The sequence below is a fragment of the Heliangelus exortis genome, chromosome 19 (assembly GCF_036169615.1).
Source record: "Heliangelus exortis chromosome 19, bHelExo1.hap1, whole genome shotgun sequence".
Taxonomy (NCBI): Eukaryota; Metazoa; Chordata; class Aves; order Apodiformes; family Trochilidae; genus Heliangelus; species Heliangelus exortis.
Genome location: NC_092440.1, coordinates 13,849,676 through 13,876,886, shown reverse-complemented (window position 1 = coordinate 13,876,886; position 27,211 = coordinate 13,849,676). Strand labels below are relative to the sequence as shown.

Genomic DNA, 27,211 nt, shown 5'->3' with positions numbered 1-27,211 from the left:
TAATTTCACCACCGACAGCTTCTCCTACAGGTCCTGACACAGCAGCAGCTCCTGAGCAGTACCAACCAGTACACACTGTATAGACCCATATGCAACGGAGTATAGACCAGTCACACCTCCACTGACCCATTATTCACACCCCACCCCACCCCCCCGTGCACAACAGTAGCCCCTGAATGTGCCTTTACAGCTGCCCCCAGTACACACCGGTACCCCCAAGTGCCACTTCAACCCCTCCCTGTGCTCCCATCCCCCCTCCCAGTTGCCCCCTGGAGTGTGCCAACAGCAACTGCAGTTTTAAGCTTTCACAGAAAAAAAAGAATTACAGACTACCCTTACTAAGCTGAAGCTACATGTATGTTTCTATTACAAACTTCCCTCAAAGGTTTTAGAATGAACAACTCGCATTCCATTAGAGCTCCCTTCTAAACCTGGGTCAGAGTAAAGGTCTCCCCCTGACCCCTGTCCTCTGCAGGCTGGCAGCTGTACTGCAGAGGCTGTGACAGAGCACGGGGCCAAGGCACTGGCTCTGCTTCTGCTCTTCCCAGTTTCCCGTTATGCTCCATCACTGGGATGGCAAAAAGAATAAGGTTTAAACAAACGTGCAACCTTAAAAAAAAAAAAAAAAAAAAAAAAAAAAAAAAAAAGCTAGGATCAGGCATAGCAGTGCACTGTGGGAGGATACAGGGCACTGGATGTAAAGCCATGCAGCAGAGGTACAGATCTGATGTACGAAGAGACAGTGCAGTTACATCTTCATGCTTGGAGGTTTTCAATGCCACATCAGATAAAAGCCCAGTCCTTCAAGAAGAAAAGGATAAAATAATTTTTTTTATCTGAATGCCTTTTAAATAAACAATGTGCTTCCCAGTTTTGCTAAATCTATACCAAAATTATAGGCAACTTACATGATGCTACTGTTACAGTTCTCAAAACCTGAATAGCCTTGCCTCCCAAAACTACCATTATTATTCTAGACACTACTCTGTTCTTAATTCTTCTCAGATAAAATCAAGTGCAAGGAGGTTCTTAACTAATATTTTACATACCAGATTAGTGGAGTATACCTTGCATTCTTTCAATTATCTCCTAAAAAATTCAGCATGTAGTTCCTATTCTGTTATTGTCACAGATAGTTACACTGTAGGTGCTACTGCAGCAGCTCTGCCTTACTTCCTTGCCAGAATATCCTTGTCTTTCTCTTGGAACGCTGCTGTAGTCCATTTGTTTTCAGTTATACCTTCCTCGCCTCTCATATTCACAACCCTCATACTGGTACATGCTGTGCAGTAAAAATACTTTCTCAATTTCTCATTATCTCCTGAACAAAACTGTACTGTCAGCATCTATTCTTTATCATTCTTCCTGATAACTAGTTTTAGTTCCTACAATAAAAATGGAAGATACACTTTGTGCCAATGACCCCATGGTCTTGAATATTAAAGTAGAAATGCTTGTAATAAAAGGATACATTTCATTCAACTTCAGAAAAATGTAACCACTACAATAATGTGTAGGAGTTCCATCAACTACTTCCCCCCATGTTTTCCTGAATCGGACATAACTTCTGAAAAAGACAATCTCCTTCTACTTGTTTCGCTTCAGTAACCGACAACAAACCTTTGAACAGTCAGAATCTTGTTTATTTCTGGACACGTGTTTCTATAAAAGGCTCCATCTTGACAGGCACCAAAGCTATCACAAAGAGCCACCCTGGCTATCACGAACAGCCATCCTAATCATCTGGACAAAAAAATGAAATTCATTGGCATAGATGTCACTTTCTTCACGCTCTTCACCCTCATGGCTCCTTGGAATGCAGGTGAGTGACATTCCAAAATTTTGCTGCTTTTAAGTACAGTCAGTTTTGACTTCTGAACTGCAGAATACATAAAGCAGTAAGAAATTACTGACACCATTTGCTAAAGCAAAGGCCCACTATCTGGCTTTTACCAGGATGGTATAATTTTCAACCCCTTCCTCTGTAATTTCCAGTAGGGAAGTAGATCTTTCCCATAAGTAAACAGACAATCTAGAGAATGCATTAAATATTTTTTTCAAGACGCAGAACAACTTTCTAGCTCCCTGTGTTGCAAGCATTTCTACTTCCATCACAGGCTGGTTTTCTGGTATAGAATGAAGCCTGACTTTTATTTCTGAATTGCTATCAATCCTGTTCTTTCCTGCAGCCACATATTATCCCAGGATAAGGGAGGAAGGCCAGCAGAGTGAAAAACAGAGAGAGATTATCTTAACCCCCCCAAAATTTCAAAATTCTTTCTTCCTCTTCTGCCCTTGTTCATATATTGTTAATAATGTTTGAGAAGTAGGTGAATCCAGCGGCTTGTAGGATGCAGTAGATTTCACCCTCCCAATCTGCTATACTCTCAGATTCTGGAAATTCCTCCTGTCTCGGTCCCACAGGTGTGGATGCTGCTGTTCCGATTTGTAGGTCCAGCCAGTATGGGGGCTGAGCCTCTGTTGCAAAGAGGCTCATACCTCATACACATACCACACCCACCCATGTAAACACAGACAGCCACATGGGCTAACACAGAACAGTGCTTTTACTGGCATCCAAATAAACGGAGACAGCATTCCCATAAACCTGCACACCACCCAGTTCTGTTCCTCCTCTCCAGCTGATTGCAATGGAAGGTCACTAGCAAAAACACAAATACAGTTTCTCCCTTTAGAATCATGGGCCCGCCACATTCACAGATACCTTGCATGATAGCTTGGGCTTTGAACTTGCCTATTAGCCAAGCCCAGATCCTTAGCCCCTTACATGGTCAACAGCTCAGACCTCGGGCCTTCAAAATGCGAGTATTCTGATGACTGGCTAGATCATCCTGAAGTTCACATATGATTACAACATGTATGCAAGCATGCACGTGCACGAAAGCGAGGTGATAAAGAAAACAGCAACAGGACTGAATGAAATGGCTATTGTGATCACATGCAGGGCTCAGTCAGAGAAGTGCACCGATTTGCAGCTTGTTTGTGTGACTGGCTCCTATTATGTTCCCTTCTCTCCATTTTCCCATGCTGTTAATCCACCATCCACCTTAACTACTCACTTCCTTTTGCTTATGTCCTCCTAAGTAAACCAACCATCCCCTCTTTATCACTTGTTCCAATTTTGCTACATCCATGACCAAATTTAGAATTTCTGATACTTACCTAGTTACCTACATCTCATCACTGCACGGCATCACGGATAGAGTTATCCAAGCAGTGTTGCCCTTCCCTAAAGGTCTTCAGTGCCCCCAGTTGTTTGTGCAGCTGGTCAACCTCACTTAACCCCTCCTTAACTGATTTTTGAGATCGGATTGTTCTTCACAGTGTTACTGTAACATCTGTCAACTTTTCACTCTTTCATTTGTGTTGAGCAGTTGTTCATGCCATGTCAAGTAATTACCCATGGTCTGTTCAGCTAGACCTCAACCAGGCCTAAGACAAGGGCCTAGTAATGTCTGTGTACCTAGTTGTCTTAACAGCTATCTTATTAAGGTTAGACTTAGATAAAATGCAGAAGAAATTTCAATAGCTTTTCATAAATTCATATTGGAGCACACTTTGTCACTAATGCTAGCTTTCCATACATCAAAGAGCACTAGCCTTACATTCTCATTGATTCCTGTGTAAGCTTATCAGTCACAGGACCCCATTCTGACTTCCTTAAGACCTGCTCAGAAACAGAGTTAGTGACACTCACTGTAGGGCTGCTCTGGACATTTATCTTTCTGTTGGATGTAAAAATACCCATTGAGTTGGTTAAATTATGCACAGTCTGGGAGTAGAAAAACGTATTTTTCTACCCAACATGGAGCAACCTTAATACGCAGGCAATTACAGCCTTCACCTAAATACACTCCTGAACTAACATAACCAGCCTACTTCATTAATTTACAGTTAATTACTTTAGATTATGAACTTCTGTTTCAGAGAACATCTAGAAGAGTTCAAGAACATTCCTAATTATGTTTTTTTCTTCTTTCAACAAGGAGCTCATGACTCTTGCTCACACCGATGTGGAGAGCTGCTTGGTACCTGTTCTTGCCAGGTGACTTGCCAGTCCTTGGGGATTTGCTGTCCTGATTATAAAGAATTTTGTCTTCAAATTTCTCCATACTCAGGATCTCTGATGGGAGGCAAAGACTTCTTGATCGAAAACACAGCTCTTAATGCCTCATCTGTGCTAACATGCAGGTGGGTCACAACTGTATATTCCTATGCCAAAGGGAGTTGAACCTTTCTAATCCCCTTCCAACAACAGGTAATTACCATCAGAAAAAGACTTTGAAAAGTCTTCAGAATCCCGAAACACGCAAAGGTTCTGTCAACCCTTTACCCTTGAGAATACATGTTGTCTATTTCTACACAGGATCATTTCACTAAGGTCAAATTATTGCACGATACAATCATTACTCTGCTACGTCTTCCACAGAAGATTCCGAGTGAGATTCTGGAGTCCTTCCCATCTGATTAGCAACACCTGAAAAAGCTTTTAGTTCTTCATCAGGAGAACTTCTGATCCAGGCATTCATTCTGTAGAACACATTTGTGTACTTCAAATTACCTGCACAGTTGCATTACCATAGCCAATACAAACTTCAGTGCAGACAAGCAAAGGTACTACATCCTGACAGGCCCCAACATCCTACAGTTCTTGGAATAGTTACGCCGTCACCACACATGAATCCTAAAGGGTCACGGGTGGAGTTGTACTTTAGCACACTACACAAGAGTCCTAGCTGGAAGCAGATAGCTAAATAACAAGCAATTATTTATGAGCTAATCTTTGCAACAGAAATTCTAGAACACTATTAAATTACTTTCATTGTATTCACAGGACTGAACAGCAAAACAGAAACACAAAACCAGAAATTTGAAATGCCTGCGTATCACAGTCCACGTTAGCCACACCGTAATCTTATTAATCCTGTAACATCACCTTTGTTTTTCTGTTGTCTCTTTGTTACTTGCTGCTGACTTATCTTGCCCTCTGCTCCCATTAAATAGTAAATCTCAGGCTTGCAGATTTTTGTGTATTTGTGCAGTGCACAGCACAATCCATACTGGTGTAATAAGCACAAAGTACACACAAGTTTTTCCAGTTTATATTCACAGCTACAAGTAAAAGCCATGGGACTTGGAATGATTTACTTATGATACAAAGGTGCTTAATGAAACACAACTGAGACATTCAGCAGTGACATTGAAAAATCTTTTCAAAATTAACAGGTTCAAGCAGAAAATCAAAACCAATGGCTACATTGCTAAGGATGGAAAAGCCCACTGCATCTCCCCGTTGCTATATGAGACTGGCTTCATCCCTTTTGAAGTTTCTACAGATGATGGGCTGACATTTCCATACTCCGGAACCTGGTTATCAGGTGACTTACCTAAATTTACAGCATCCTTCTTCTTTCTATATTCTTGCTCTGTGGATGCAGAATTATAAGCCTTTCCTTTCTGATCACTTAGCAGGCTGTTTGACCTCAGAAAAGTTATTTTGGCTGCCTTGGTGCTAATTTGCATTTTGAGACATAAACTTTCACAGTAATTGAGTCCTGCTGTCCTACAGCAGCATCATTAATTCATAAGAAGTCCTGCTTTAAAATGAGGTTGACCAAAACAGTTCCCTTTTCTAGCTACTTCTATCTGAAAATAACTGCACTGTGGTCTTGTAACCTAAGGACTACAGATATTAGTTAGGGTGGCATTCTCTCAGCTTCAGCTTACTCTTTCTGTATCATGCATCCTGTTAGAAAACATACACAGGGAAAATACCATTAAATCCTAAATAATATACTGGCACCTTTTCAGAGCTATGCAAAGCAGAAATGTCACTAATCTTTTTAATCTGCTCTGTGATGCAGTACATCACAGCAAAGTTCCAGATGGAGAAAAGTGCACCTTGGTAAATCAGACAAAATGGCAATACTATGGCACCCCCAACACTGATGGAAACTTAACTCTTACCTGGACACAACAGGCACTTGAAGCAACTCACATCAACATAGAAGTCTGGGGCTACCACGAAACAGGTGAAGTGACATACTTGTAAATTCATCATGCATGTAATTTATGTGCACAGCTCTGCACAGCATGCAGTCATTTTTACAGAGGCCTCAAGAAGAGATCTGCAAGTACAAATAACCCATGACAATAATGTCAGCTTTTTGTCTTCATTTACATATGGCTAGAGACATCTAATTTCAATCTTTCAGTAACTGTTCTTTTCCAGCATCCAAAAAGATTATTTTCTTCTGTGAAACAGGTGACAGTTACTCAGAAAACTGGTTGGCTGAATGGAAATACCTTTATACTTTGGCAAGAGAAATCCCCAATAATGGAAAATATTCTTTCATTCCTGTACCTGCTAAAGGAAATTACAGTACATGGGACTTTGGAATACTGAGAATTACACCCAGCAGCTTTTCTGATGGGCAGAGGCAAGTGCATCACAAAATTAATTTATCATAGGTACCTTATTATTGCTCTCTGTATTAAAGCTGCTGCCTCCTTTGTCATTTAAAACTGGAACTTAGACTCCATTTCACCTGAAAAAATGAGGAGACAATTGGAAGGGCAAAAGTAAGAAAAACAAATGGCTTGAGAGCAGGACAGTTTACTAAGTACAGACAGGCATGGGCATGGAGGAAGTAATGCAGAGGCAATCATTCACCACCTTCTGATGCCAGTGAGTCATGCAGCAATGGCTGCTTTGTAGAAACTTCCTCACAGTTCTGTCGCTGAGCATGAAGGTCTACAGAATGGAATATACCTCTGGCAAATCTGGGCCAGCTGTCATGGCTGCGTTCCCTCCTAGCTTCTTGCCAACCCCATCCTACTCCCCGACGGTCAGCATGAGAAACAGAGAAGGCCTTGACACTGTTCAAGCACCACTCAGCAACAGCTAAAACATTGCTGTGTTATCAGAGCTGTCTTGACCACAAATCTAAAACATGGCACTAAGTGGGCTGCTACCAAGAAAATAAGTAGCCTTGGCAAACTGTGATCTGCTGATATATTTTGTCACAACTGTAAAGGAGGCCCTAATTGTAGAACTTTTGGCACTGCAGCCACAGAGCTTCCTCTGCATTTATTTTGTGTCTATTTTGTATGCAGGCCTTTGCATTCCTACAAAACTTATCGCCACTTCCTTTCGTTTTATTGGGTATCTCCCCGTGATTTTGGTAATTTGCCTCTGTAAGTGTTCCACACATATTCTGAGCTTGGATAAATATTCCTTCATAATTTTTCCACTCTGCAGTTTTTTATGTAGATGGTGTAGCCCATGTGAATATATAAATGCCACTCCTTCAGTGTTAGAATGTATTACTATTACATCAGAACTTTTTTTATCATTTAGGAGTTGGCATCCACAGAAAGGTAACCTTTCCTCTCTCTGGAGGGATTTTCATTACACGTCACCTGTAATTTTTTTTCATGGTTGCACAGCAGAGTACCTTTGAAACACTTCAAGGATTCTGAATAGCTTCTCCCCATCTACTGCCATCGGGCCTGATGCTACTGGACCACAGGGTTAGGTTTTGTTAGAGAATGCAGACATTCTTTATTGTGGCCTAAATGAAAGTAAAAGGTGAAAACACATTAATAGAAAACCTGTCTGTAAAAAGATCCATGCAAGCCAGAATCGCAAATGCTAACATGTATTCTGATTAATGTATTTTTGCTGAATGCTGTCATGTCACCTTCTAAATTAGGAAAAAAATTATATGCCTTATGTAGCTTTTTTGCATGAAAAAGAAAGCAGTGGCCTTCCTAGTGAAATAACAACTTGCAAGTTGAAAGATTCTTCGTATTTACAGTTAATGCTTAAGATACTGTGTTACTGTCAAAACAGTGGCTTGTTCGGTTACTAGATCTATTTTTTGGTTCTTTTTGTTGTTGTTGTTTTTCCAGCAACATTCCATCAATCTGGAGCTCAGAGCACGCATTGGCTTGGCACCTTGGGAAAGACTTCAGAAATGATGCAGCTGCATGGGCAACTGCGAAATGTATAGAATGGGACAGAAAGGAGGATAAGCTTCCAAAGTTTATGGAAGAAATTATAGACTGCCCTTGTACCTTGGCACAGGCAAGAGCTGACACTGGCAGGTTCCATGTAAGCTACAAATCAATCTCTTTGGCTTATTATGGTTCCAAGTAGAAGCTTAGGGAATACCATGCACCAGATCTTTGTTTCCTCTCTAAGAAGTCATTACAAGGAAATAAAATTATAATCACATTTGCACAAACAGCATGCTAGATGGCAGAGGCAGATAGTACGAATGAAAAAAGTGCCTGTGGCACAGCAGAAGAAAATCACCTTCATTCCAGTGGTAGACAGAAAACACCCAGGAAAGGCACTGAACTCTCTGGAGCTAAGAGTAGAGACGAGTTCTTTGAAATCCTACATTTCCATCTGTCTGTGTAGACAATATCCCACAATGGAAGCAGCAGGCCACATTTCTGCCTTGGATATTATAATTTGCTGCAAATCCTTTCACCTGGTATTTATGAACTCAGGTCTACAGCTTTTATTTTCTGTGCCCTGCTTCATTCCTCCTCAGCTTCACTGTTAAGAAGGAACTAACAAAAGCTGAAAAATCAATTGCCATTCAGTCTACACTTTCACTTACAGCACTTAACTGAGGACGAGATAGGTTAACTTCCTTTCCTATTTATGGTACCAAATGCATATTAAAAAAAAAAAAAAAAAAAAAAAAGAGAGAGAAAAAAAAAAAATTAAGATAATTTTGTTACTATCCTTTCCTGGTTATGAAGCTCCATTAGGTGTAGTTTGTGTACAGGGAAAAGAGCTTCCTCTGCTTATACTACTCAACACACAGCTGTAACCAATACATTCAGACTTTACACACAAGTCAGAGACAAAAAGGGTGTGGAAAGGACACAAAAAAAGAAAGGACAATAGGAAAAGGACCCCACTAAGCACAAACATTGATGTCTTTCAGAAGGATTATGGCTGTGATATTGAGAAGGGGAGCGTGTGTACTTATCACCCTGGTGCTGTGCATTGTGTAAGAGCCATTCAAGCCAGGTAAGGAAAGTTTTTCAAAACTTCACCTGTTTTATGACTTGTTCCACCTCAGGGATAGCAATCACAAAGGTTTCTGACTCTTAACTCTCAGGTTCATAGTAACCATTGTTTCCCTCCTATTCACGTAAGTCATAAAACAGGTGTGGGGGGGAGGGGGTAAGGAAGACATCATATAAAGCTTGGCAACCAAAACAGTTAGCTATATCCATAAAATGCAATGGGTAAGCTCTAAATATGAATGGAACTGACAGAGCTGAATTACAACTTTCTTCTCACTGCTTTTCTCAATCAGTCCCCAGTACGCAGCAGGACAGCAGTGTTGCTATGACTCCAAAGGGACCCAAATCCTCACACATGACTCCACAGGAGGCAGCACACCTGATCGAGGCCATGACTGGGGTTCACCACCCTTCATGAAACCTCCCCGGATACCTGGCTTTTCCCATTGGCTTTATGATGTCATCAGCTTCTATTACTGCTGTCTGTGGTCTGAAAATTGTCATTTTTATATGAAAAACCGGCCCTCCAGTGACTGCAGGAGATATGTCCCACCTCGAGCTGGTAAGGGCTTCAGAATTCCAGTATGGAGTGTAGCTTTTTGGTACAGTGCTAGCTTTTAGAATACTGACATATGTATATATGCAAATATATGCATATACCCTCACAATGGTGAGGTTATAATGCCTTACAGAAAGTTTCCATGGAAGGTTTCTAGTGATCTATTAGCAGCAAAATAGAAGTGGTTGTGTGGTTTGTCTGTTCTATTTCTCTTGCTTTTAAAAACAGCATCTGCTTTCGGGGATCCTCACTTCCTCACATTTGATGGTCTGAACTTCACCTTCAAAGGCTCAGGAGAATATACATTGGTAGAGTCTGACATCACTTATCTAAGAGTGCAAGGGAGGACACAGCAGGCACGTTTTCCCAATGGTAAGTTGGTAAGAGAGGAAGAAGTGATGACAAATAACAGATTCTGAGGTTGCTTGATTTGCATTTTAGAGCACTCTCTTAGCTTCTCTAGTCTTTTACCTTTTTTACCATTTGTGAAAGGTGAACATTTTATAGCTAATCAAAAGGCAGACAGAATGTTCAGGGGAAGAATAACTTCCTAATTAAAGATTATTTGCTGGGTTTATTTGGGGAAAGTAATGGCAGTGTAAGGTTTTCTGCTGTGTTTAAGAGCTCAAGAAAATAATTATAATTCCTCTCCATGCCTATTCCCATCTATAAGGTTAGTTCTAGGAATCAATCAACAGCAGTTGCTTCCAGAGGAAGCATTTTGATAGTTTTGTAGCTGAAGATGTATAGAAAGCAGGTAAATGTATGCCCTGCTTTACTCTTCTCTGTTAGGTCTATATGTATGTATGTGTTGACAGAACAAAAATGTCCCAGAAGGAGCTGAGAAAACATACCCAAATTTGGATGGGGAAAAAAAAAATTCTGAGCACCTTGAGCTAGCAGTACAGAATGTCTGGTGAGAAGTTGGTGTGGGGGGTAATTTTTTAATTCAAAGGATCTGATTGTCTTTTGGCTTGTTTGGAAAACAAAATCTATCACAGAAGAAGCTTTCTAGAGGTTAACTGCAGCCATTATTTGAATGGGCAAACTGCAAACCATCCTGTTAGAAGGAGATTGTCTTATTACCTGCATTTTCAAATGAGGGCGAAATAAGACTATGAGAAAGCAGAATGGGGTCATTTTTCTCATAACTTGAAAAGCCTGGTGTCAGGTACTTTTGTTTATGTTTTTTCTGTATCTAACATTATATTAAGGTGCATTCTTTTTTTTGTCACGCTCTCTCTGAAATTAGCTTCTGATTCCTAAGGCCATATTCTCAGGATTGAACATGCAAGAAGCAGATCAGTCTTCTTCCATAGCTCAGCCACTGCCATCTGGATGTAAAATTTAGAATTTCCAGACTTTTTCAGCATTATACATTCTACTTCCTGTATACTATACTGGTAGGAGATATATACTGTGGGGTTTTAGGTGATTTACATGCTTAGCAATTCCTTCAAATATAAAAAATAATATTTAACTCTTTTTAGGAGATACCGGGATTATTTTTTTTGCCCGTATCATTATAACCCTACTTTATCTTATGTTTGATATTTGGGGTGGGTGTGTTGTTCTTTTTTTAATTTGGAAGGAACTGGGGCTCAAGTGACAGGCTTGTCTGCAGTGGCCATGCAGGAGAACAACTCTGATGTGATTGAAATACGCTACTCAGAGGAACTGAATCTGGAAGTCCTGTTGAACCAGAAGGTCATCAGCTTCTCCGAGCAAAGTTGGATGGACCTGAAAGGTTAAAAATATCAGCCTTCTAAGCTATTGTATTCTGTTGGAGTCTATCTACAGTTAAAAATATCTCTAGATTCATGTATTTCTACTATCTTTTCGGTGTCCTTTTGAGAAACAGGCTGCAGGTCACTACAAAAATTACACAAAGAGAGAAACAAAAGTACAGACGCTGTCCCAGCTCATTAAAATTAATTTTGCTGTTACATTACTCTCCTTAATTCAGTTACTGCCAGATTGATGTTATTTCTCTACTTAGATGATTGATGTTATTTCTCTATTCTTCTGCTGAAAAGACTTCGAAAAGTCAACTCTTTTCCCTCCAGGGGTGTGATCATTTGATTAGTCTCTATAACCCCAATTTCAAAAATACTCTAAACCTTACTAGAATTTTGACAGTAAGTCTGCCACTCAGCAGAGGAAGTTTTCTGTGGCTAGCAATTAGTATTGCTCAAATGCCTTGAAAATATAATAAAGCAGTGGAGACCACATTGACAAGAAGCTGCAGAAGCAGATACAGGAAGGAACAGCAACAACAAAAAATATTAAAGGAACAGTGATGGAGCTTGGAGAAGAAGCCAAATATGGGAGGTTTTGACCAGGCAATCAAGAAGCAGAAGAAACCTGTGACCACTGAGAGCACTGCTCCCAGTTCGCAGTCACTTTCTGATGAGATCATCTCATCTTAAAGGTTCTATTCTTGGACACCCACAGAAGTCAGTGCAGCTCATGATCAACTGTGGGCCTCTTTTTGCTACTACTTTATAGTAGCCATCTTACGGCTGTTGTAAGTATGAAGGTGTGGCCTCCCTTTAAATGCTTCTCAGAATGTAGACCAGTGTGGAAGGGAGGAAAACTTTCATGAAAATTATTAAAACTGATGACACAATAATCTGTTCACTGTGGATGATTAGCCATTTTTTTTTCTCCCCATCATTACAGGTCTCTTTCTCCATTCTACAGCTGACCAGAACATCACAGTGATGTTCTCTTCTGGGTCTGGAGTGGAAATAAGGGGAAGCGGAGGTTTTCTGTCCCTGACAGTCCTGCTCCCAGATAAGTTTATCAATAACACACATGGTCTCTTTGGGGTCATGAATGGCAATACAGACGATGAGTATACCTTCAAGAATAAAACCACCATGTCAATTCATGCAAGTCCCCAGCAGATGTTTGAGTTTGGAGCTAACTGTAAGCAATTTATCTGGTCTATTATTACATTTTAGAAACAAATACAAAACAGCTTGTGATTTAAAGGCAAGCAAATTAAGTCTGTAATAAGTAAGGTATACTGGAAAAAAAGAAGACAGTAAAAGAAGTATACCCTTCTTTACCCAACTGGATAATCTACGTAGCTGAATGATTGTAGCAATAGCCAGGGTCAGCTATCTTTTTCCAGAATATTAGCAATGTTTCTATTAAGTGCCATGCTGGTAATTTTAAAAAATTATCTACTAAATTATAATTTAATAATTGTACCTTTTTTTTTAATAAACACTTTTTTTGTGTAGGGGGGGGTGTGATCGAATGGCTGCTGTCAGTTAATGGAAGCGATTAGGATGCTATATCTATAATCTCCAGCGTTTGATTGATCAGCATTTCTCCTGACATCAAGTTAGCACATGGGCCAGAAGCATGAAGTAAAATACCCTCTGGCTACCACCTGATCTCTGTATCAAGCACAGTGTACCCATATTCCAGAATTCAGATCAGACTGAAAAATATCTCTGCTGCTACTTCAAGAAGCTCATTTAGCAGAATGAAAATTAAATGCAGGGCCACAGCAGATTTAGTGACATGCAGAATCAGCATTTGTATTGCTTGTAACGTGTGACTTAGCTTGCTCTGTTTGAGGTACTACTTTATCACTGTTTTGCCAACAGGCATCTAAAAACACCTTTATGTAAAAATCACAGGTACACATTTACTTAGTTATAATTTTAAGTAATTGATCAAACATTGAGTTAACCAAACACTAACTTTAGTGCTAAGTTAAGATACTACATATGAAAAGCAAAATAATCTTGGTTGGAAGGATCTCTCACAGCTCTAGCTACACTTTTGTAAATAAGCACTTGATTAGTAGAATAAGTTGGTATAGGTCTGTAGGCAATGTTACATACGAATCTCTCTCTGTCTCCCAAGGGGCTGTTGAAAATGGAACTTCTCTCTTCACTTATGACACCGAGTTCTTACTGAAGAATTTCTTTTATGAAGGAAAACACAATGCTTCTTTTCAGCCTGTGTTCTTTCCACATGAAGACCCCGCTGATCCTCTGGTGAAAGAGATGGTCTCGCTCTGTGAATCTGACCCCTTCTGCAGATTTGATGTCCTGACAACAAGAAGTCTTCAAGTGGGAAATTCTACAAGACTATCTCATCAGTATCACAAACTGCTGACAGAAAATCTAGGGCCAGGTGATAAAACATTCCACAAAGCATACATCACTACAGTCCTTTCTGCAGGGTATCTAAATAGCTAAGGCTTTCCTCAACTCTAAGTTCATGCAACTGTAAACATTCACATTGGAAGGAACTGCCCTTGTACCTGGAAAACACTGTACTGGTAGGACACTTAAACAAACACAAAACAAATTTCTTTCCATTTCTTCCACTACTCTACCACTGCATAGAACACTTATCTTCATTTTCTGTGCTTTCACCTGTCTTCCTTGGATTTAAAAATTCTAAAAAAAATTTAAAAAAAGAGAAAGTATTGTCTTTCCGTAAGTTACAACTAAAAAGCCATTTGATTCATTGTTATGGAGATTTGCTAGAACAAATCCAATATAATTTAACTAGGTATGTCTCTTTTACCAGTGATCTCCTGTGGCTGGCTGGATCATCCAACTAATGGAATAAAGAATGGAACTAACTATCTGCTGGGCGCAACCATCAGTTTCCTTTGCGATCAGGGCTATGAACTCACTGGGTCAAAGGAAAGAATCTGCCAAGTAACAGGGGCCTGGTCTGGAGACACAGCCAGTTGCATCGTGAGAACAGGTCTGATTCCTTTTAAGTGTTACAAATTGACATAAAAAATATTATCATAAACAAGGCCATCTCAGTACCCATTGATACCCATTGACAAAAGCAGGGTCTCTTACTTGGGAAGACATTGGACACGAGATCTCTGTTCTAGGAAGGCTAATGCTTAAATCTAAGTAACCGGTGGCTTAGAGTGGCATGAGGGTTATTTATTTATTTATTTAATGTATGTACTCTTTCTAAGGGTTTAGGACTACATGCTTCCCTTTCTTTAGCTTTGACTGAAAGAAACTGGTAGGTGTGCTTCTCGAGCAGGTGACCAAAAATAAATTTCAAACTCAGTCTTAGAAAAACAGGAAAGCATAGTACTTAGCAGAAAGTAGTGCCGTAACACAAAGGCTACAAAAAGAAATCTTACTTAAGGCATTATTTTAATGCAACCTTCTTATGTAAATGTAATGTTCTTTTCGCAGCTTTATATAATCCCTGCATACATACTGAGAACTAGAGAGCATTGAAATCACTCAGTACCCACATATTTTAAGATATTTTTCAAGTACAGATGATGGCACAACCCCCAACCATTTATTGTCATCCTTCATTCTGTCATCATTACTACAGTTTTGACTGTTTTCATTACCTGGGGTAAACATCTATCAACTAGTCTGAGCCATCTGAGGGGTGTATTATGAAGTCACACATTATAAAATATGCCTTAAGAGAAACATTACAGAAAAGGACCCAGGGGCCCTATGGACACCTAGCTGAACACAAGCCAGCAGTATGGCCTTGCAGCAAAGAAGGTTCATGGTGTCCCAGGCTGCATTAGGCAAAGGATTGCCAGCAGGACAAGGGAGGTGATCCTTCCCTTCTGCTCAGCACTGGTGAGGCCACATCTGCACTACACTGTCCAGTGCTGTGTTCCTCAGCACAGGAGACATGGACATGCTAGAGGGTCCAACAAAGGGCCACAAACATGGTTAGGGGGCTGTGCATCTCTCCTGTGAGGAAACGCTGTGAGAGCTGAGAGCTGTTCAGCCTGCAGAAGCGAAGGCTCAGGATGGAGAGGCGGATGGAATGTTGTCAACCTGTACAAATACCTGAAGGGAGGGTGCAAAGAAGACAGACCAGGCTCTTTTCAGTGATGCCCGGGGATAGGATCAGAGGCAAAGGGCACAAACTCAAACACAAGAGGTTCCCTCCTAACTTCAGGAAAGACTTTTTTTACTGAGAGTGTTATTAAGCACTGGCACAGATTGCTCCAAGGGGATGTAGAGTGTCCCTCCCTTGAAATACTCGAAAGCTGTGAAGACAGGATCCTGGGAAGCCAACTTTGTGTGCCCCTTCTTCAACAGGGTAGTTGCACAAGAGGACCTCCAGAGGTTCCTTCCCAACTCAACCATTCTGTGATTCAACAGCAGACACAGCCCATGCTCATTTAAGTCTTCTACTCTTGTTCTAAAGGATTATGTTATCTCAAAACTTAATTACTATTCTATAGCAGCAAAATTATTGTGAATAATAGTATTTAGTATAAAAAATTTATAACCCCTCTTTTATCACTACTGTTAGATTATCAATTAACCTGGGACTCTTGAATTTAGTAGCAGTTACAATTGCCTGTACAATTTACAGGAAACTGCACAGTATTTTCTATCAGTTTCTACTTTGTTTCATGCATACACCATGTACACTCCAAATATCCTCAAGGTGGCAATGTTTCAAAGTACCAGGGCGATGCAAGGCCACATGGTATGCTGAAGCACTTTCAATGCTGATTTAATTGTTCCAGAAAGCACTCATCAGGTATTTCCCATAGACAGATTCTCCATTCTAACCACCTTCCGGCATGGAAAGTGCACAGCACATCAGCAATGAATTATTGGCAGCTGAAGCATTTTATCAGCCTCTATAGGCCTGCACCAACTAGTTGTTCGTTTCCAACACAGTTCTCTGGTATCTGTGAGATGAACTGCAGCGAGTTTGAGCAGCAGACTGTGGACTTCAGCATAAAAAATAATTACTGAACATGTGCACGTACAAAACAGGGAATACTGTTTAATTTTAAATAGCTGAGTGAACATTTATGGAATGTTTTCTCAGACTAGCCATTGTTAGAGGTCAATATGCAACTGATTGTGTTCACGGGGGCCTATCTCAGTAGCAATGCTATGTTGCCAAGAGTGAAAGCAGAGGTATTTCAAATTACTTCTGTTTAATGTAATAGGTCAGGCCACATGGAGTACTGTAGTTAACTGTTGAAAATACAAGAGATTCAGAAGCTTAGCAGATAATATAGTGTGTTTTATAGTTCAGAGTAATAATAAATCGTCGTTAAAAATCTGAGAGGAATGAAATCTTTACAAAGTAAGGCCATATCTTAAAAGTCAGTGGCAAAACATTTTGCCAAGCTGAATGCTAAAAACATTTTTCCATTGCTGCCATCAACCACATACAAACTGGATAGGAGCCAGTCAGTCTCAATAAGCAAACTGGAAGCTGACATTTACAGTAGAGAAAGGGGGGCATAAAGCAAGCCCTGAGAGATGGGAGGAAAGGAGCTAAAAGATACTGAGAGATTAACTGCATTCAGAATGAGGTAGATGTGCTGCAGCCTTATGGGTAAGAAGCAAAAACCACAGTATTTTCCAGCACATGGTTTCCTGAAAGATGAGAACAGCAAGGTGTAAAAGAATTATACTGATCTAACTCAAACAAAGATCTTCCCTACTATTGGATATTTGGGATTGAGATTCATTTGTAATGCGAGTCAAAAATTATTTTTACCAGCCTCAAGAAGTTAGGAGTACAGCAATACTGCCCAAAGCAGCAGGATACTGACAATACTAACAGCTGATCAAAACAAAATAAAATACAAATGTCAAACACAGGGTGTTTTTGGTTTTGTTTGTTTTTTTTGTTTTTGTTTTTTTAACTGCTGTGCCCAAATAATGACACTGCTGGATAGCAGTCTCTATAAAAGGTTATTTTATCAACAGGTCCAAAACTCTCTAGAGAAGACAGGCTAAACAGTCCAAAGTTTCTCTCACTTATGTCTAAACCTCTAGCATTTTTATAGCATGGACAGATAGTACTTGTTTTCCACTAGATACGCTTAGACTTCTGGTCTAAGTTGAAACCCAGTGCCGGTTTTCCATTAATTGATTCTCAAGTAAGTAAGTACAGAAAATGTCTTCATATTGTCCAAAACTATTGCTCCCCAGATCACTTTTCCTCTTTACATAGCAACATGCTGCTTTTTCACCAACATCCATTTTATCAAGTGCCGTGAAAGTGCCTTCTTGATCCCAGGAATACACTAACAAGATTAACAGACAGCACTTGTAATTTTTGGATGCCTGAATGGCTGACCACTGACCCAGCCACTCTGATTAGTGGTCATATTATTACTTACAGCATGAACTAATAAAACACTTTTTCAAATTATTTCTTTAACGATGGTCAGGAACACAGTGTCTCGCCCTTTATCATTCGCAGCTTCCAGTGATAATTCTTTACAGTGCTGTGCCCCTTACACTTGTTGCAGTGTAGTGGCACATCAGATTAAATCACTGTAATGCAAATCACCAAGGTTTTTTACTTGCAGTACATTTCTGTTTTTCAAAAGCTGAGACGGTTAAAATAAAGGCACAAGGACTAAAAAACTGGGTAGGAAGAGAGATGGAAATGAGAAAACTGAATACCAGTTATTTTGCGAAATCCATTTCTGTTTTTGCAATTTCAAAAACAAACTATACTGTGGGGCCTACATATTGTTGCTTTCGATTTTTGCTTCCTTGAATTAAAGTTTCCATGGAAGTCCTCTGATAATAATTATTTTCCTATGTTCTAATTATAATCCTGCTGCAAGTCTTGCCAGTGCCACAGCAATCTCCCTTCACAGAGTATCACATAGAGGAACAAAAAGAAACCTCCCAGCAAAAGCGAGAATCTAGCAAAATAAGAACTAAACTGCAGCTAAAAATTATAAAAACTTGGCAATGTATATCTGTATAGCCCATTTGTGGCAGATGATAATTTGGTGGTGTTAAGTGCAATCTGGTTTCTTCTTTCTTTCACTTTTTGTTTAGTTGTTGGGGTTTTTTTCCCCATCTTCTTCCCACTTTTAGGTTTCCTTTTCCCGGCTCAGGCTCTGTGTAAATACAGTTCTTTTTAGGAAGCTGTCAGAAATCTCCTAAGTCTTTCACATTTTTTTTCAGATAAGGATGCCAAAACTATTAGGTATTCTTATTCTGGAGTTGTTGTTTGCCTACTGTTTCCAAGAGACTGGCAGCAAAATATATTAAAAACAAACAAACAAACAAACAAACCATAACCTGGTATTATAAATGAAATACAGAAATTTTTGTATTTCTGAAATACAGAAATTTGTAAAGAGGCAAAGCACCACTGGACCAAACTACCAAGGCCAATGGAGGGTTGTCATCATTTAACAGAGGCAGGGTACCTGCCTGTAAGGTGTGTGCAACCCAAACAGAAGGTTTTGAGCTTTGTATGGGAGCTAGTGGATGAAGGACCAATGCCTGTGAAACAGTTTATTGTATGCTACTTCTTTCATAAAACTTCAATAGAAGCCAAAATAGAAACCAAATTATCTATTCTTGGATCACAGAAGTATCTGTTAACATCTCTCTGCCTCAACTGTGTGCTAGGCTGTTCTTCCTGCAGGCATGACAAAGTGATGGAAAGAAGGGTTGGCAAAAATGGAGCCCAGATGCATTAAAGCTCAGATGCACCACTGATCACATATGTCAAAATGGACTGTGTGGTCCCTGATACATGCATACGGTGCTAACATAAGCACAGCTGCAGAAAAAGGACAGATAATTGAATCTGCTTGGACATTAGGATACCACAGGGTCTCAGAGCCAGGGAACTACACTTCTGTTTTAGTCTGACACTGAGCCTGTGACAAAGATGTCTCACAGTGAAACTTGAAGTTTTTCAGCAGCAGTGTTCCAGCAGATATTTTCCTGAAAAGTATACAAACTCAGGAAGAACTGTTTCTTCAAGACAGCTCACTCCAGATGCCGCATCTTCTAAACTTTTACCAATCCTCTTACTTGTTAAAGTAAGCTATGTGTTTGAGATCTTTAGCTTCTGTTGCTCACCAGAGCCATACAGCAACCTGCAGGCACTCTCCTACATCAACAGGAAAGTGAAAGAACTGGCAACCTCCAACTGTTCAGAAGAGTATGATTTTTTTATTCATAATCTTTTTCATTTCTGTTTTCTATCTTTCATGTGTCCTTATTATGTAGTTATGGAATTAACACTTTTAGCATGTTCATACTGTCTTGTGCAGTTCACTGTACCCATGTCTGAACAATCACTTTTGGTCTTTTAGACAGAGCATTAAGCAGTAGAGGCAATCAACATGCCAAAATAGGGGCAATTTTTAAAGCAATCAAACCATATTGAAAAAGGATTAAAAAGTTGTTGGTTGTTTATATTCACAGTTCCATAGAAATACGGTGCATTCATGAAATGGACTACATATTAACCACTAGCCACCCTTTCTTTGTGTTAGAAGGGCTATTGCAACCACCTGCCTTATCCATCCAATGCAGAAATTATGCAAGTTCCTATTTTTTACCAGTTTGTTCCACAAATACAACTAATAGTAAAACCTACATTGTATGTACAATTTAAAAAGCTGTCACATACTACTACATTCAAACAGATATGAAGATATCTATCAATGTTTTCCTGTTTTGTCGTGCCTGGTCTGTGTTTTTCAGATATCAAACAAGTAATTCTCCTTGCCTGCGTATTTGGAGTAGTCGGTTTTGCAGTCCTGACGTACCTGGCATTCTTATGTAGAAAGCAGAGGTAAGACTCAATTGAACTGAAAACACAAGTAAACCTACTAAAGAACTAGTAAATGTTATGACATTTTAAATATTTTTCTCAATGACAAATAAATCAAACATGATGGTTTTCTGCTGCTGTCTTTTATGAAAAGCATCTTAAGCGAATGGTCCTTGTATCCCACTGGGAGACTTCGATTGCAAAGTTGCAATTGTATTATCAGACCACACAAACATGAATGATTAAGAAGAAACAGGACTTTTTGGTCAAAATAATTTATTTATGGAGTAATGGGGCTACCTGATTAAAAGCGTTCAGTTTCAGAACAGGTGTGCTCATGATACCGTTAGGTAAATTTGACGTACCATCTAAGGAACGCATTGCATATTTCTGTAACTTGCCACATATCTCTGAACTTATTCCAACTTATAGACATTCATGAATTTGACTAGAGAATGCTTATATGTCTCCTGTGCCAAAGAAGTGAATAGAATTTTAAAGATATACCAGTTTGCTGACTTCCTAACACACAGAAATAAACTCACTATAAAACCTATTACTTTTCTACAAGAAATCTCTACAAAATGTTATGTGGCCAGCAAATTATTTCTTAGAGAGTTTAGTCCTTTATTTTAAAAGGTTTTTATTATTTCCTGTAGTCTGTATTTAATTCCTTCTGCTAGCCAGTGCTAGCAAGACACTTTAAAAGGAAAAAAAAACCAACACATTTTCAGCTGCATGCCTTTCTAACAGATTCATAATTGCAAAGACTCTTGAAACAGAACCCAGTATGACAGCCATGTCCACCACTGCAAATAAAATCCATTGATTTGGAGATCAGTCATCAATTAACTGTGTCTATTAACTGTGGCCAGAAACACTGCTAAGTTTTACCCCTTGCCTTTAAATTACATAAGCATTTTTTCCTATACATCACACTCTGTGGATACACAACCCAGGGTAGATAACTGCGGCAACTAATTTCTTTTGCATGTATAAAAATGCACAAAGAACACCTCCTGTGTTTGCCAAATTTTACACACACTAGATTCCACATATAAAACCAACTGGTTTAAAACAGTATTATTAGAGCTGCATAGTCTTCTAACACTTGGGAGCAGCTTACAGAACTGCTACTCTAAGATCATAATTGTACGTCAAAAACTAATTTTAAAACTCCACAAAATTAAGCCATCAATCCTTCCAAACTCTTGTGCAGTTTGAAAGCGTGTAGGTAATTTTCATATGCTACCTAAAGCTTATAATTTCTGAAAAAAATTCTGAGGTAATTTAATAAAGTCCATAGCACTCATGAGAGCTGTGTATTTGAATAGCAATAGAGGATGCAGTGCTTTGTATAGCAGTAACAAATTTTGATCAGGTAAATTTTAACTGGGGAAGGCTTATTAGACAGTTACTGAATTGTGAAAGTCTGTCATCTACCATAGGTTCTTCTGGAGCTTAAGATAAATATAACCCTATGATGAGTCCTACATTTTATATAAGAAGGGAAAGAAGTAGTCCTACATACTGTAGGTATTCTCTAATTTCATCAAATGTTGCTTAAATAGGAGTGCTACATATCCTTCAGTCACAACTTTTGGTAATTTGGAGGTCTGCACTTTAATTACACAGAACTGGTACGTTAAAAATTGGTGCAAATTTATCTAACCAAATATTTTTCTCACCTTGAGCTAAGCAATGACATCATGGTAACTACTTAGACAATAACTTCTAGAATTTTTTTTTTTTCTTTGTCCTTCCTTCCAAAGACACAAAGACAACCAGAAACTTGTTTCAGAGGTTCCAATTGTATCTGAAGAAGAAACAATTAAATCCTAGAGGAGTTTTTAATGAAACACCCAAAAAGCACTGCAGAGGATAAAATCATCCACAGCAGCATAGACAGACTTTTCAAACAGAAGCAATGTTCTATACAGTATGCTACCCTTTGATTTCTGTTTTCAATGTCATGAGTGTCGAATTGTATGGGAAATGCTAGCCAGCTTCATGGGATTACATCACAGGAGGCTCAGGGTACTGTCAATCACAAGCAAAGGATAGTGCTTCTGAAAGCATCAAAATTACAGGCATTCGTTTCTTTTAACAGTTACATCTCTGCCAGTAGAACCAGAATTCTTACCAAATCAAGAGAGTTCATTATTTCTCTGTACTTCTTTCACTTGACAGCTGGTAAAAATGCAAAAAATCCTAGCCTACACTGCTAGCTGTTATATTTGTCTTCTCTTGGGCCGTGTAAGGGTGATTTAGATAGATGTGAAAAGGGATGCATAGTCAGATGTACTACAAGCAAACTGGGTTGAATTTGCAGGGTTTTTTTTAGTAGAAGGGGAAAGATATTTAAACATCGCATTCTTACATTTTGGCAAGTCCCTGAATGCAGACACAAAGTGACATTTTTGTTTCAGTTCTGACCCAATTTTAAAAGGTTAGAGTATCTTCAAAACAAAGAAATCTGGTACCTGCTCTGGAAATATTTTTCAAAACTTGCTTTTCTTTGAATAACTGAATATTGTTTCTTTTTAATATCTAGCTGTGTTACAGTGTGTTTCATTATCATAATTAAACAGTGATTTCTGAACTGCTACCGTATACAGAATCCTTTTACCCAAAAAAATCAGACTTTGCTTTTGCCTACATCCCAAAGGGTTTATAAAGTCAGTCCTGTATTGTACATCTCCTTTCAATAGTGAAAGAACTTTTGCAGGACATTTGGCCTGGTTTTCTAAGATCTTTAATTCATAAAACTACTGGGAAATCATGGTGGTTTCAAAAAGCAAGGACAAAATATGTTCCAAATGTACAGGAAAGCAAATGAGAGAAATAATACAGATTTTACAACATGATGGGAACAAAACAAGTCAAAAGAAATGCCTCAGACAATATATTATGAAGTATAAAATCATTCATTACTTATTAGCTGCCATTGCTGTTGCCATTGTTGTGTTTGCAAACAGAGACCACAAACCACAAAATGAGAAGGATAGTGAAATGATAGTGCTTTCCCTTCTGGGTGTGTAAGGGAGATGCCACCCCATTACATAGCAATGACATAAAGGTGCCACAAGGACAACGTCTGCCCTCCTGTTCCAGAAAAGGCAGTGTCTCACAGGTCAGCTAATAAGCCTTTATAGAAGTTTAGACAATAGATTCAACACACACACTCCATACCTCACACGCGCGCAGTCCGTACCTTCCTGCCCGTGCTTTCACCATTTCCTAGAAGGCGAAGCTGCTCCCGCTCTGCCGGTTACCAGGTACTCCGCCGTTCACCGCTCCCATCACCTGGATCCCACCCATTTCCGCCGGCCCCGCCCCTTCCGCCCCCACCTGCGCGAAGCCCCGGGCCGCCCCGCCCCAGTTGCGCGACGGGCACTGGCGGCTGCGCGGCAGGCGGCACCGCCTCAGCGTTAGAGCCACGCCCGGCAGCAGGCGCGGGCGCTGGCTGAGGCGCTCGCGGCAGCGGCCCTCAAACAGGCACTGCTTGGCGCGTGCCCGCGGCTCCGCCGCGCCCGCGCAGGCTGTGTGTGCGCGCGCGAGAGAGCTGCCCGGGAGTGTCCGGAGCGCGTGGCAGTCTGCTATCGGGCCGTGCCCCCGGCTTCGCTTCCTCCTGTCACATACACACACACCGCGCCTCAAGGGAGGAGTCGTGCTGCACCTGCGCGCTCTTATGTGCTTGCAAGCACCCCCCGTGGGACCCCAGCCTGCCGGAGGGCGAGCGCGGGGTCAGGAGAGGGGCCGAGCTTGCCAATAGGCCGCAGTGCTGACGGGCTTCTTGCCCAGCCGCTTCGGCGGCCACAGCAGGGAGCTGGGTGCGAGAGAGCAAAGGGGAAAGACGAGCGCCACACTCGGGTCGCTGCCGGGGCGGAACGCGGGGGGGATAGGGGGGGCGTCGGGCCCCTGCCTCGCAGCTAACGAGGCGGCCCTGCCTGCGAATATGCTCTGCGGAGCCCCTGTGCTGACCCTGGCAGCCCAGACGTGCCACTGTCAAACGTAGAGACAGCAGTTCCGCGGTCCCGCTCCGCAGCAGGTTGGGATGTGGGTCTCGATCCTTTCCTGTCACATGGCTGGTAATAGGATCCCTCATCTGCCACTCGGCACCTCGCCGGGGCGCAGTTACAGGACACATGCTGTAGGGCCTCCGCTTCCAGCACTTTGCGCTCTCCCCCGTCGTCCCGGACCACCTCTATCCCCGGAGCGCTGGGGCTGCTGCCCGCCAGAGCGGTGCGGCCCGGCGGCCGCTGCCCATGGAGCCCTCCGCCCTCGCCGCCGTCCTGGCCCTTTCGGGGCTGGCGCTGAGCTGCTGCCTCGAGTCCTTTCTCTCGGGTGAGTGAGGCGCCGCGGGGAGCCGTGTGTGTGTGTGTCTTGTCCCCCGCTCGGCTTTCAGCGCTGGGCAGCCGTCCGCCGAACTCCGCAGACCGGCAGCTGCGCGCAACCCGCTGCGCAAAGGCTCTGCCGCCCGGCAGCAGAGCTTCGAGGTCGCGACGGCGGTCCTCCTTGCGCTCCAGGTCGGTGCGGGGTTCGCAGCTGCTCGCGCAAATGAACAGGGAGTATTTTCGAGCGCAGTTTGCATCGTGGAGGTATTTGAGGTTCTTCCTGTACTCGCTGAGCCCTTGAAAAACTATTTGAAAGCATAAGGTGAGAGGAAGAAGGGCAGCATATTTCTCTATCACAGTGATTTGGTAGCTAGATCTGCAGAACAGAGGCAGCTGTAGGGCGAGGGGAGTGTGGGGCGTGGGTACGCTTACTCACTGGGAAATGAAATAATCGGTGGCAGCAGAGCAGAATACGGACTGCAGAGCCAGAGCTTGGGGGGTGGCCATCTCGCTTTTGTGCAGCATGCTGCCCCAGTGCCTTGCCAGGTCTGCTGATCTTTCAGGTTCTCGTTCAGCCAAGAAATCTGGGAAGCCTAAAACTTTGATACTTGTTAGTGTGATTTTTCATTTAAAATTTCTCTGCACCCTTTTGTCCTCATCTTGGTTGTTACTGATGATTTCAGGTACTGTGGTTCTCCTTTGATAAATGTTCACCCCGCTTTGCAAGATCTTTGCAAGTCTGTTGCACCCTGCTTTGGAAGCCATTCCATTTGATCATAGTGTCATAGTCGTCGGAGAGCTGCCTAGACACGGACATATCTTGACCACATCTTAACAGTCTGTCCCCAGTTCCATTAGGACAAGTTCTGTGCCCACAGTAGATACTCTGTCCTTTGCTTGAGATAAAGAATGTCTTCTTGTAAGGTTTCTAAGCAGAACTGTGGTCATAACATAATACGACCTCACAGCAGGCTGCTAGTGGAGGATATATCCCAGTGCAAAGGTTTGATTCATAGGCTATTGAGAGGATTCTATCTGTTTATGCACCTGCATTTCCATCCTCTAGAAAATTTCTAACTGCATACAGTGGCAGCCATTGCAGGGGACAGAGTACAAGCAGTTGGGGCAGGAGGAGAGACTATTACTGCCTCCGAGTCAAAGGGTAGAAAAGGAGAATGGATCTAGAAAGTACCGTCACCTTTGTGTCTTTTGCTAAGAACCTGAAAACAGTGTGGATCTACACTTCAGAAATATAAGGCTATGTACTTTGTATGGCGTGTACAAAATCTTAAGAGTTACTAATCTGCACAAACCATACCTCAGGATATTCTTGACCCTTAATCTCACAAAACCAAAACAGGATCAGCTGGGTCAGGTTGCACTTGAAGACAGCAGAGTTCTGAAATTACAAACAATATTTTGTTGTTAGGCAGTTTGTCATATTGTATGTGTTTTTAATGCTTTTTCCTTTTCTATCATATACATGTCTTCATAAGCCTATTGTAAAATGCAGTCAAAATGCAGACTGCATAACACCATTATCTGCTGATATAGAAGAGAAACTTTAACTTCGGGAATTACCATATGAAAAATGAATTGTCAGAAATTAGAATGAGATAACAATTTGTTTCACATATAGTGCTGTGCTGCTTTTCACAGACTGTTTCTGCTTCGTTGTGTGATAACTATCAGTTTCTATTAATCCAAACACTGGTATTTGCAGCACTTGAACTTAGTTGTACCACATATCTCACATGAATCAGAAATAAGAGATGGGTGAATAGATTGCCTAACATTAAAGGACTGTCTAAATTGGGTGAGTTTTGTATTACAAGGACAAAGAGATGGAAATGACTTAAGTGTTAGCTTCAGTGAATCAATGTTATTTTTATACTCTCATTTCTGTATTTTGTATGTTCATTTAATTTCCCCAACAGAAATGTTTGTGATGATCAGTCTCTTTTTCCTTTCTCTGTTTTTTTTCCATTTAGCAATGCTGGGTTACCATGTTCTTGGTTTTCTTCCCAGCTGAGTTTTTCCTTTGAGCTGTTATTTCAGCCTCTTCTCTCACAAACCTTGTATCTCTTGCCATCTTTTTCTGCCCGTGTCTTGCTGATTCAGAGAAGCAGTTCTACTTGATATACCTTCAGCAATTGTCATGGAAGTACTCAAAAAGGTATTTCTAACCAGACAGATAGAAAATGAAACAGTTAATGAGACACTTCAGCATATCATGCTTGTACATGCAGAGAGTGTAACACTAAAACCAGAGTTAAGTGAATGGATTTTGGCAGGATGGAGCCAAAGATGTGGGAGGGAGGCAGGGATTACATGCTGCCAGCTGCAAAACTTGAATTCCTTGTCATATCACACCATAGTGGTTGTGCAATTGACCACTCCCTCCATCCACACAGTGGCTATGGCCCATCCTGATAAAATTTCCAAAGGGATTCCATCTGCCACACTTGACAATGGAACAACAGTTTTAAAACTTCACAAAGAAAGAAAACAAATGGGTGTATTAGGGAACAGAAATTCTTGTGGAGCTACATCATGCATTCTTACTTCCAGTGATAATCACAGGACAAACAAGTGTGTTTGCATCTTGTGGCTTAGGACCAGCCAGCAGCTGCAAAGCTGTGGCTAATATAGAATGTTTGTATTGAATGAAAATAGAGAAAGT

At 40.9% G+C, this 27,211-nt stretch overlaps 2 protein-coding genes and 1 long non-coding RNA gene across 14 annotated transcripts in view; 2 read left to right on the top strand and 1 right to left on the bottom strand.

The window, feature by feature from the left end:
* Positions 1-1,621: 1,621 nt before the first annotated feature.
* Positions 1,622-25,341, bottom strand: LOC139804963 (uncharacterized). 8 transcript variants are annotated; one of them, XR_011729619.1, is made up of 7 exons: positions 24,965-25,341; positions 23,384-24,833; positions 22,140-22,231; positions 8,342-8,604; positions 7,444-7,595; positions 5,989-6,149; positions 1,622-4,757 (listed from the first exon to the last, which is right to left on the bottom strand). It is a non-coding gene; the product is annotated as an uncharacterized lncRNA (long non-coding RNA). The 8 variants fall into 8 exon arrangements; XR_011729616.1 differs by having other exon boundaries at positions 22,140-22,309; positions 23,406-24,833; positions 24,965-25,340; XR_011729618.1 differs by having other exon boundaries at positions 23,406-24,833; positions 24,965-25,340.
* On the top strand, positions 1,709-22,799 carry SUSD2 (sushi domain containing 2). 3 transcript variants are annotated; one of them, XM_071762814.1, is made up of 15 exons: positions 1,709-1,822; positions 4,008-4,212; positions 5,248-5,399; positions 5,886-6,053; positions 6,287-6,461; positions 7,936-8,137; positions 8,988-9,073; positions 9,366-9,634; positions 9,860-10,003; positions 11,223-11,378; positions 12,314-12,562; positions 13,517-13,789; positions 14,192-14,374; positions 20,122-20,212; positions 21,964-22,799. In XM_071762814.1, exons 1-15 carry the CDS (start codon positions 1,756-1,758, stop codon positions 22,031-22,033), a joined length of 2,490 nt encoding a protein of 829 aa, XP_071618915.1. In that variant the 5' UTR covers positions 1,709-1,755; the 3' UTR covers positions 22,034-22,799. The 3 variants fall into 3 exon arrangements, with proteins under 3 accessions (XP_071618915.1, XP_071618914.1, XP_071618917.1); XM_071762813.1 differs by lacking the exon at positions 1,709-1,822 and having other exon boundaries at positions 3,932-4,212; XM_071762816.1 differs by lacking the exons at positions 1,709-1,822; positions 20,122-20,212; positions 21,964-22,799 and adding an exon at positions 15,715-15,916 and having other exon boundaries at positions 3,932-4,212.
* Positions 24,405-27,211, top strand: part of KREMEN1 (kringle containing transmembrane protein 1) — a 30,663-nt gene continuing 27,856 nt past the window's right edge. For all 3 annotated transcript variants that reach the window (XM_071762819.1, XM_071762818.1, XM_071762817.1), the window contains exon 1: positions 24,405-24,538. In XM_071762819.1, the coding sequence (XP_071618920.1) occupies positions 24,460-24,538 (79 nt within the window). In that variant the 5' untranslated portion in view covers positions 24,405-24,459. The remainder of the gene's footprint in view (positions 24,539-27,211) is intronic.

Excerpts from the sequence above, each read along its gene's own strand:
- SUSD2 (XM_071762813.1), top strand. The coding sequence starts at position 3,932 with ATGAACTTCTGTTTCAGAGAACATCTAGAAGAGTTCAAGAACATTCCT. Across the intron at positions 8,138-8,987 it reads CTGACACTGGCAGGTTCCAT|AAGGATTATGGCTGTGATAT; the intron begins GTAAGCTACAAA and ends GATGTCTTTCAG. Across the intron at positions 9,635-9,859 it reads ATATGTCCCACCTCGAGCTG|CATCTGCTTTCGGGGATCCT; the intron begins GTAAGGGCTTCA and ends TTTTAAAAACAG.